Source organism: Hydra vulgaris, chromosome 04 (genome assembly GCF_038396675.1).
Source record: "Hydra vulgaris chromosome 04, alternate assembly HydraT2T_AEP".
Lineage (NCBI taxonomy): Eukaryota > Metazoa > Cnidaria > Hydrozoa > Anthoathecata > Hydridae > Hydra > Hydra vulgaris.
The window spans coordinates 39297501-39310000 of NC_088923.1; the positions used below are offsets into that span (position 1 = coordinate 39297501).

General features: G+C 27.1%; 1 protein-coding gene across 1 annotated transcript in view; it reads left to right on the plus strand.

Annotated features, from left to right (window-relative positions):
• LOC100201502 (PAS domain-containing serine/threonine-protein kinase) overlaps positions 1-12500 on the plus strand; it is a 75499-nt gene that overhangs the window by 31367 nt on the left and 31632 nt on the right. The window contains exon 7 of the mRNA XM_065796320.1: positions 1463-1619. Within this exon, the coding sequence (XP_065652392.1) occupies positions 1463-1619 (157 nt within the window). The remainder of the gene's footprint in view (positions 1-1462; positions 1620-12500) is intronic.

The following is a 12500-nucleotide window of genomic DNA, read 5'->3' on the forward strand; positions in this document are numbered from 1 at the left end:
TAAAAAAAAAAATTTTTTAAGTTTTTCATGTAAAAAAAAAGTCATTAATACTAATGTTCAAATATTAAGTATTTAGTTGTTTTTACTACCCCATTAAAGTAGTCTGCTCTTTCGTTGGATTCTCTAAATTGTGCTCTTAAACCTTTTAGCTTATTTCCTGATGAACCTTTTAGCTTATTTCCTTATGAACTATTTTTATTGACGATTCTACAAAAGCTTGTGGGCTAATGCATTGGTAATTTACTGAACTTTTTAGCTAAAGTTTTAGTAGTCTATTAAAAACTTTTTTTTAAGTTTTTAAAATACATTCTTTCAAAGAAAGCAATTGTTCATTATCTGTAGTATTTTGTATTATCATTGGAAATTAATTGGCAATTTAAGAAAACAATTTCAGAGAAGGCATCAAATGTGGTAATTACATTTATAAAAAAAACCATACAGTTCTTTTATTTAATTTTTTCCATCATTACAAATTTTATTAATAAAACAATATATTTAACAAATAAATAGCAAAAAAATAAATTTATTTTCTTATTTTCCATTTACCTGAGTATTGAGAAAAAATGTCAAATATAGCAAAAACATTTTTAAAAGCGAAAAGACATAAAAACAAATAAACGTAAGAAAAAAATTAACAAAATTTGCTCATAGTTCTTAGTGTACGTAGCAAATTAGTTTCTTAATTATACAGGCTGATAAAAATCGTGAATAAATTGCATATTAAAACTTTCAATTTTTGTTGAGTTGCTATAAAATGTAAAGTTTTTTTCCTCAACTTGCATCAAATTCGGTAGCTGAAAATTAACAACCATCCTAAAAAAAAGAATACAAAGGTTTTATAAAAATTTTATAAAAAATAATTTTTTATATATTTTTCTTTTTCAAATTATTAAATTTTCTTAGTTTATCTAATTAAAATTTGATATTTCATTACAAATTTTTTGCTTTTTTCAGAATTGTTTTTTTTCTCACAAGATAAGTTCAGCTTTGCTGTGAATTATTGAAATGCTTTTAACTTTTTAATAAAAGTTATAAGGTGCAAACTGCCGTGTCAGTGTGTTTAAAAATATTACTTTAAACATGGACAAATATCGCATGCGACCACACACGCTTCCCAGAAATATATATATATATATAAATATACATATATATATATATATATATATATATATATATATATATATATATATATATATATATATATATATATATGTATATATATGTTTGTGTGTCCATTTATGCGAAACAGCTTATTATAAATATTTTATTTATAAAATATTTTGTTATATAAATTTAAACTTGAAATATCCCAAAACAATTTAAATCTCAATTTATTTTATATATTATTAATTAATAATGTATTTTATATGTTATAGTTTTTTACATTAATTACATTATATATTTATTAAAAATTTGATTGGCTGTATTTTTTTATCTTTTATTCAAAAAAAAATATTTTCAGGTTTAATACATCAAAGCCTCTATACAATTGTGTAATGTGGGTTTTTGCAAACATCAGTGGATTGGTGACTGTGTCTGATGATGGTGCAATACGTAGTTGCAATTGTAATTTTGTGCGAACATTTTTAGGGTATACTAGTAATGAACTTGCAGAAAAAGTAAGTAAAATTATAAAGTATATATTTTATTATCATTTTGTAAAAATTGATTTTCATAAATATATGTATAACATTTTTCTGGTATTCCCATTGGTTTTCATCCATTTCATTGGTCCACCTGGTTTTAGACCACTTGTATAATTAGATGTATTTACAATTTTTTTCTTATCTAATTTTTTTAAAGCGTACTTAAGTTTAATAATACATAAAAAAAGTCAAAAGAATATATTATTTTGAATAAATAAACAAAATTAATGAGGAAACATGAGTGGTTTGTTTGTTTATTTATTAAAACAATGTGTCATAACAACTACATTCAAAACAGGATATTCGAAGAATGCTGTTACAGAAATTGGAGAAACTGGCTCACTTGATGATAGAAAGAAAAGTGGTAGACGTCCTAAGCTAACAAAAGATGACAATAAATATTTAAAAACCCTATCTTTAAGAAATACAAAAAAAGCATCAAACGAACTGGCAAAAGACATTAACACAGCAACTGGGAAAAATGTCAGCTCTTCTTTTATTCGATGGCACCTACTTAAATTGGGATTTAGAGGGTGTGTTGCAATTCGAAAACCATTATTTCGGTGTGGCAATAAAGAAAAATGTTTAATCGGGTTCTGTACTCCGATGAGTCTAAATTCGAAAAAAAGACCGTATCAAGACCATGTTCCAAATATCTACGATATTTGGAACATGGTCTTGATACGGTCCATTTTTTCACGCGATATTTATCACAAATACTTTTTTTGTGACATTCCACTTACGTAATTGCCAATAATTTTCTTTCTTAGTTCTAATCGAAGACTGTCGGGAGCCATTTTTGCACTTGAAGTCATAAAAATAATAAAAATAAATAATCACGCTTCTCAAGGCTTACTGTGTTACATTTACCTTGTGATGATACAATAATGCTCTGTGGAACACAACGTCTTGGTTGGATGTGGACTGTATTGATGTAATGAAACACTTGTTGTATTTCACTTCTTGTATTGATGTTCTTCGATAAAACACTTTAATAAAATTCACTTCGATAGATTGTCTTGATAATACTGACTGATTGACTTCCATATACTGACTGAATAACATGTCGATTTATATGTCTCTTATATAGTAAAATGAACCTGTGTTAACCTGTTCTGGAAGATTCTAGATGCTTCTTTTCGATGCTTCTGGAAGCTTCTGGATGCGTCTGGATGCTTATGAATGTTTCTAGATCTTTCTGGATGCTACTGGATGCTTCCAGATGCTTCTTCTGGAAACTTCTGGAAGTTTCTGCATTTCTCCAACTGCGTTTGAGAAAAATTTAAAATATTTGTCAAAATTTAACTAATAAAAATATTTTACTCATCTTAGTTTGAATATTTTTTCTTTTGTTACCTGGAACTTTTACTCATTTTTGTTAAAATATTTTTGGCTAAACATTTATATATATATATATATATATATATATATATATATATATATATATATATATATATATATATATATATATATATATATATATATATATATATATATATATATATATATATATATATATATATAAATGGTAAATGTTTTTAAATAGGTTTTTGTATATTAATTTTAATCAGCTTTAAGAATTAGAAAAAACAAGGTTTGCACAAAATTTCTAACAGAAAAGTTTCACCATAACAACATAGAAATGAATATAAGTCTGAGGTCAGTGATTTATTTAACTCCGAGAGCTGTATATATATATATATATGTATATATAATGTATATATATATGTATGTATATATATGTATGTATATATATATATATATACATATATATATACATATATATATATATATACATATATATATATACATTTATATATACACATATATATAACTCAACTTAACTAAAACACATATATATAACTCAACTAAACTTAAAGTTTATTTAAATCATTTCTTTTAATTTTGTTTAGAATAATAAACTTTGAATCTTTCATCTTTTAATTCTTTATCTATATATATATAACTTAACTAAAGTAAAACGCTAAGTTTATTTAAAGTTTGATTTTGATTTTGTTTTGAATAATAAACTTTTTAATAAATAAATTTTTTATCTTATTTAATGTTTATATAATATTTTGGTAAACCCTTAAAATAAAGGAACAATTTATTTCTAATGATTGTTTAAAAAACACTCACACTTCATTTAAATTTTTGTGTTTTTTTTTACTAATTTAAAAACATCAATTTTAATGCACGCTAGTAAATAATTACGCATTAAAAAATCATTTGGTACTTTTTTTTAATATTTGTACATTGTTTTTTTATTTTCTTTTAAACAATTAGTTAATACTTTATATAAAAATTCATCAACAGTGTTTTGTTACTTCATTTGGTGTTAACTGTAAGTGGTGTCATTTGGTGTTTAATGTTAGTGGTTTATAGTATTTGAAAACAACCATGAAATGTAATACCATTTATTTCAGAAATATATTGATTGATTGATTGATTGATTGATTGATTGATTAGAAAGGTTTTCAATAATATAAAAGCATTAAAGATCAAACTTATTTAATTGTAACAGCTTTCAAAAACATTTGTCTTTTTTTTTTTTTTCAACAAAATTTTTTTATCATTTTAAATGTTTCAACTTTAATGATTCTTATATAAAGTTTGTTAAAGTAACTTTCCTTGTTATTTTAATAGTTATAGTTTTGTTATTTTTTAATTTAACATTTATTATAAGGAATGTATACTTATATAATTTACATAATATAAATTTAAAAAATTATATACAACTGTCAATGATACTTATTATTAAAATCATTATCAGTAAATTGTTATAATGCCGTTTATTTCTCTAAAGTATAATTCAGAATCTCTTTCATTCAGCGCATTTTTGAAATGTTATTTAAAATAGTTGCAGTCAAATTGTCAATGCACAATATTATTTGCTTAATCATACAATGGTCTACAGTTTCACACCTTCCTGTCAAAGTCTGATTTATACATATGTACAATCAAAAAAACTTTCTGATCAAGACAAATGTAGCATCATCATAAACAATAGGAAAAATCCAACATATTCAATCGGCAATATGAAAAATGGATACAGTATCCATGAATACGGTATAAGCAGAGAGACTATTATGAAGACAGAAAAATCTAGGAATTGGTTCTTATGTTGCTCAACGCAAGTCATTTTTAAGAGTCACAGACTGCAACTTTATCTGTTAAAGATTAGAGCTAAATTATTTTTAGCAATGAAAGTAATTTTTAAATTTCTAATAGCAATATAAAATTATTTTCAGAGTGGCAACATTTTTAAGGGGACAAACAGCATCTGTTTAGATCATGACATTTGTGTTTTGTCATTCGTACTGTTTTACCATGTTTTCTTTAAGTGCAGTAATTTTTTTTTTTAGCTATAGTGAATAAATTACATAAGATTTATTTTATAATATACTTTGAACCTTTTTTAAACAATATTTATACAATTTGTATACTTTGCTTCAATATTTTTATACCAAACAATTTCTATCTGTTTTATCTTAAATAATTTTTTAGTAAAAAGTTTTTTAAAAGTTCTAAATAACAAAATGGGGAAAAAAAAGGCATCAGTTCTAAAAAAAAAGCAATTATTCAATATCTTTTGACAGATAAGCATTACTTGATACTGTAATGCAGTGTAAACAGTATCAAAGACAAATTGAGAAATGCCTCTCATTAGATAATTAGAGGCAAGGCTAATGTGGTCGAAAAAAGAAAATAACAACAAAAGAATAAATTTGCTACATACTATAAAGAATAGATTTGCTACATACTAAGCAATTACTAGCAAGTTGAATGAGGGGGACTAATTGCTGCAACAATTACTGTTTGACAAAGTTTGCATGTATTTGGCATCAGAAGTAGAAGACCAGCACAAAAGTGGAAATTAACCGGTTCTCAGAGAAAAAAGAGCCTCGATTGATCAAATAAGTACAGTAATTTCTCTGTTGGTGACTGGAAATTGGCAAGTCATTATAATACAAAAATATACATTATTTTTCATTGTATGTATATTGTGATTTTTTATTCTATTTTCCCCAGGTATGCTTCATAGAAATTATGACTCAAAAGGCTCAATATGTGAAAAGGGTTTCTGAGGAAAAATTCTATGAAGATTGTATAATCTAGACAATTAAACATGTTCTTAAAGTGTTCAATTGTTCAATTTGGATGGAATATTGAAACAGAGCTGATACAAAAAAGGCATTAAAACCTGTCTTTTACTTCAATTGAAGAAGTGGTTTCCAAATAAGCAGAAGAAAATATTTATGCAAAATGGAACCTCGTAGCAAACTGCAAAATCTATTAAAAAATTACACTAAGAAACAACATTTTTGCTACCTGAGATTTATTAAGCGTACTAAGACGTTGCTTCTAAATTTCAATACAATAACTAAAAATTTTTATGTAAATAAAAGAGCAAAAGCAACTATATAGTATCATATGTACAAACAACTTCAGGTAATTGTAATACAGCGCATTTTTAAATCAAAAGTAGTTAGATAATGTTGCTTTTCTTTGGTACATAGTGTCACACTCTCGCTGTAAAAACCAACAAAAATTGCCCATCATGTTGCTGTCATACCTCCCTTGATATCTGTTTTCCATCGTTGCTATTTCTTGGTGAAAATGTTCACCCTGTTCATCGCTGACTGCACCTAGATTGGGTTGGAAGAAACTGAGATGGGAGTGCAAAAAGTGAATTTTTAAGGACATTCTGCATCCCATATCCTTGTATTTTGTTAGTACTCTTTCAACCAACTCTTCATAGTTCTCAGACCTGTGGTTTCCCAAAAAGTTAGAAACCACAGCCACAAATGCATCCTAAGCTGCCAACTGAGCAGGCTGCAGCTGTTTCTTGAAGGTAGGATCAGGAATGACTTCACAAATTTGAGGTCTGGTGAGCACACCTGCTGGTGTAAGAGTGATCTTAAACTTCTCTTGAAGATAGCCACATGAATCCTTGCCCAGAGCCTTCACAAAATTTTTGAACAGTCCAAGCTTTATGTGAAGAGGGGAAGTAATATTTTGGTAGGATCAATAAGAGACATGAGTCATTATACATTGTATCTGCCAGATACATGATTTGTTCTTGCTGTCCAGTCTTTAACTGTATAATGATTTTTGTTGTCACGGCTGTTCCATAGACATAGAAAGTACGTGTACTTTGTGTATCCCAGCTGCAATCCAAGAAGAAGGGGCACTATATTTAGATCCCCTTAGAACACCAGTTATGATCTCTATACTTGATAATGTTGAGAAGCAACTTCTTAGAATCATATGTCTTATGTAATCGACTGCGTGTGCTAATGGAATAGATGGTATCACATTCTTATTGTGTAGGAGAACTGGTTTAAGACTAACTTTACTTGAGTCTATAAACAGGCGCTAGCATCCTTGAGTATACTCAGTCCAGTTCTTTCATTAAACCAATAATGTCAGTACAAAAACAGATACTGTCATTCTTGTCATAAAATTTAGCAAGGTGTACATGCCTGTTACGAAAATGTGAAATTTTTGTTCCGCTTGTAACAAATTTCATTGTTGTAAACGAGATCCAAGCAGTTCTGCCTTCTTCATTAAACCTAGATCCCTCACTAAATTGTTCAATTCAGCTTGGCCAATAAGATGAGGTATCTTTTCATCATCTATAGGTTCATATGCATCACTCTCCTGCTCCCTGTGACTTTCCTCATTATCATCAATGCTTTTGCAATTAAGGCATGCTGGAGGAGTGGGAAATGAATTTTGTTAATCGTGTGGAACATGTTTCAAAGCAGAGTCACAATTTAAATAATAAATTGCTGATTTGTTTTTCTTGGAGTATCCAGCAATATTTGTCATGCACATTTATTTAATAATTATTTAATAATGCACATTTAAAAGAAACGGCTTTAAATTGCATTTACAGCATGGTTAATGCTCTTCATGCAGTTATAATAAATAAGGGAGGATCAACAAAATATTAAAAATTCATGTTAATAAACATATTCTTATTTTTATTTTGTGTATCTTATGTTAGAAAATAGTTATACTTTGTTTATATATAAAGTTAAAACAATATAAGTTTTACTTCTCTAGAAAACGCAAAAGATATCAACATGGGCTAATAATTTGATCAGGAACTATATACATACATACATACATACATACATACATACATACATACATACATACATACATACATACATACATACATACATACATACTTACATACTTACATACATACATACATACATACATACATACATACATACATACATACATACATACATACATACATACATACATACATACATACATACATACATATATATATATATATATATATATATATATATATATATATACATATATATATATATATATATATATATATATATATATATATATATATATATATATATATATATATATATATATATATGTATATTTTGGAACAATTTTTTGCAAGTTTTTTAAGTTCGGAACTGTTGAAACCTTATTAAGTATTGGTTAATAGTTCAATTAGTTATAGTTAATAATTTATTATTTTTGCTAATTTTGATGCATAAATCCTAAATTGTAGCCATTCTCTCCTCTCATTGATTTTTTTAGTATGGGCAAGTCTCCAGACTTAACCCAAAGAAAATGTAGGAAGTAAAAACCTTACTTCTTCATTCTACGCATTCTCAGAGAGAGAGAGCGAGTAGTGAGCCGAATTTAAAGAAAAATTAATACAAATTTGCCTCTAGAACCAGACCGTGTCAGCAAAAGTGGCAGAAAAAAGATCACTACTCCACGTTGTAATTGTAAATTTAGAGACATCTGTCTTGAAACAGAAATAAAAGTGTGGCTCAACTAGCTACAATGATAAACGATGAAGGAGTTATTTTCTCCAAAAGGATGGTTTAGAGAAGGTTGGCTGAAGAGAATTTATGGGCCGTCGCCCAGCCAAAAAACCACGTTTAACTGAAGCTATGAAAAAAAAAGTGTCTGGAATGGACTAGAAAACACAATCATATGACTATTGAAGACTGGAGTAGAGTAAATATAATTTATAATATTATAAGAAACCAGAAAAATTTAAGGTTAATAATTTTACAATATCTTTGAAATGTTTTACAGGTCTTTTCTCAGACAAATCAACATTTTAATTTAACCGCAACTGTTAGTTTTTTTGTTGAAGAGATTGATTATTTTTATAAAATAATCAGTTAAAGAAACTGATTATTTTGTAGAATTTTTTTTAATTAAAAAACTTTAAATTAAATATGATTTTAATAATTTAAATTTAGTTATGAAGAAATATAAAATAGTAAGTAAAATGTAGAATGTAAAGTTTAATTTCAAAGGAATCTAAAATAGTTTTCAATATTTATTAAAGGATAAATTTTTTTCTTCTTATTAAATTAATTCATTTAATGAAACATAAGTCTCTCCATCATAGAGTAAAATATGCAAAAACAAATAGAAAAATCTTTTTTTTTATAATAAAAAAAGGAGAAGTGTTTTTAAATGTATTTAAAACCTTTTGTTTTAATAATAATATTCAATATCATGTAAAGTTCTTCTGATGTAATTTATTTATGAATATAAATTATGTTTGCACATATCTTATTGGTAACTGATAAAATCTATCTATAAATTGTTTATAATCTCTATTAAAAGTATTACATTATATATGTAAAAAAAATTAAATAAAAATAAGTTATGATATATACAAACAAAAGATTATGTATATACATTGTTTTAAGATGAATTGTAAGGAAATACAATCTTTTATTATAAGATAATAACTAGAAAATGTTATAAGATAAATTATAATCTTTTTCAAATACCAATATTCGATTTCATCAGTAATTTTTTTTATATTACTGTTAATGATTTTTAATGCAGCTATGTATCATACATACATACATACATACATACATACATACATACATACATACATACATACATACATACATACATACATACATACATACATACATACATACATACATACATACAAGCCTTGTTATAAGATTAAAGTACTTTAGTTTAGTAATTTAGTAATTTAATATAAAAGTTAATTTAGTAGTAAAGTAATTTTGTGTATTTAGATTGGTGCTGTCATAATACATTTTTCGCACCTAAAGTTTTGAAATGCCAACTTAAATTCAAACAGTATTTCCAGAAAAAGACAAAAAATCTTTTTTTACTGTAATAAAAGTTTTCATATCTACCAGTCCAAACATACATAAAAACATACATACATACTATGTATGTATTTATGTATGTATGTATGTTTGGGCAAGTGTATCTAGATATAAAAACTTTTATTACAGTAAAAAACGATTTTTTGTACTATTCTTTATTTATTTTTGGTTAATCTGATCGCCATATTATGAACACTGCTCCCAGATAGAGGGTTAAGGTTAAAGGTGAAGGTACCTGGGATTATTTTTGGCTGTAATATTAGAAAGACATACTCAAATAACCCTAGCCAAAAATTAAAATTGCGTCCGCTCCTAAATTGAAATTTCACGTTTTTTTGTTTTTTTTTAATAATAAGTAGTTATGTATCAAAACTTTGTTGTCTTTGGTACTACAGATAGCCTAATAAATTTCAAAATATAATGAGAATACATTTATTTTTTAGAATTATATATGTAAACTTATATATTTAAAATTTAAAATGTGTGTGTAAAGTATTTCATGTACTTGAGCAGGAAAAAATTAGTACTGAAAAAAAAAAAATGGATCGGGAAAGAAATCATCAGGAGTGCAAAGGTATAGTCTGTTTTGGATGTTGCAACAAGAACAAACAATGTATATCCTACAAAATACAGTTCAAAATGCTTTAAAAAATCTAGTAAGGAAGCATATAGATAAAGGTTTTAATGTTAAAGTGAACTCCTTTCCTACTGGAACTTGTCCGAAGTGCAAGACTGCAATATATAAGAAAGAGGTATTTATTTTTTTTATCATTTTTAATTTGTCACTTATTTATTTATTTATGTTATTTATTTATGTTATTTCTTAAATGCAAAGTAAAAATATTTTTTACAGAAAGGGAAAATGTTAAAAGTGCAGAAATCTCCTGGAAAAGAGTAAGAGTTACTATTTCAATGCTTGGCAGAATACAAGTGGTGTCTGAATTATGTCAATGCCTAATTTGTAGTCTGGCAAGGGACTCTAGAAGTAATATTGAGATGAACTTAAGGGAGTACATTGACCCAATCTTACCACAGGAAAAAAAAAGTAGTCCAAATTCAAGTTCTTATACTAATGCGTCAATGTGTGGAGATTATTTTCAATATACAGGAATAGGTATTAGACACCCCTGCAATAGAAAATCAACTGCTGAAAACTTAGAAAAAATGATTATGTCAACAGATCTTAAATTATCTGAACAGGTAACATTAAAAATTCTAAAAACAATTATTGGGGATGAAAAACAGAGTAAGATTAAACTATCAACATGTGCAACATCACTACATGTACACCAAAGTATCTCTCCAAAAAAGATTAGTTTAGACACAGTTTTTAATATTAAAAAAAAAACACGATCTGCCTGAATGTGTTATTAAAAGTATGTTGACTGAAATAAGAAAAGATGTTGATCAATCAGGGTTTGAAACCAATTAGGAGATTGGTGTGAATAGAAAGTCCCATTCACTAAATCAGTTTTATTGCATTCAGCAGTTGACATTTCAGCAAGGTGCTAACTATACAGAGGTTAAAAAAGATGTAGTAAATATGCAAACAAAGAGATTTTGTTCTCCAAAAAACAATTGTGAGGATTTGACGGCCAAGGTCAATTAAAATTGTCGTAAGTCTTTTTCAATCAGAAAAACTTGAAGATCAATTAAGGAACCAAAAGGACTCAGGTGTAAGTTATTTTATTGGCAATTGTCCGACATGTTGAAGAAACCAGCTACAATTTAGCCCAAATTGTCCACCTTCTCAAACTGCATGAATGGATATACTTCCTTGCATCAGATCTTAAGCTGATCAATATCTGTCCATGGTAGGAATTATCTCTGTGCTTATTGTATTGGTGCAAAGGACAAATTAGGAGAATTTAGAACTTTTGGTAGTTTATCCCATCAGTATCAACAATTTGTTGATGCAGGGAAACCACACAAGTTGATGCAGAGCTTCTTTAATGTCATCAAGCCATGTCTTTTTGATGAGAGCCTTGATAGCCTGGTATTAGATGTTATACCTCCACTAGAGCTGCATTTATATGAGCATATTATCACACAGGTGTCCAGGTTTACTCAGCATGGCTACAATGGTGGAGGACTAGACGGACCTAATTGTGAAAAAATTTTAATGTCATTAGATGAGATGATAACTGTAGCGCTGCTGAAGTACCATGAGTGTGTATTAACACGCTAAGAAAATTTAAAGCAGGTAAATATTAATAAATACAACATTATTAACCTACTTAAGGATCTTAATAAGATGTATAATTTTATTTTTAGTGACTGAGAGTTGTTTTGGAATGACATTAGATCCGTCTTATGGTTACAAAGTTAGAGTTTTCATAGACTCCATGAAGTACATGATCAATTATGTTGAAGAAAGGTTTAACATCAGTATGTCACTCGGATGGAAGTACCATATCATTAAATATCACTTGAATGATTATTTGGACTGCCATCAGATGACTCTCATTCTGACATCAGAACAAACCTTAGAAGCTGTTCACAAGAATATTAATAAGACTATCAAGAGGTTTAGTGTCTCTGAAAGTAATCCTTGTCATGGAATAAAACTGAGAAGAATGGCTGAAACATACAGCTCAATGAGAGTATAAAGTTTAAGTTGGTTAAGATGAAGAACTTGTATATATATAAACTACTATAATATCCACATAAACGTCTTTTAATC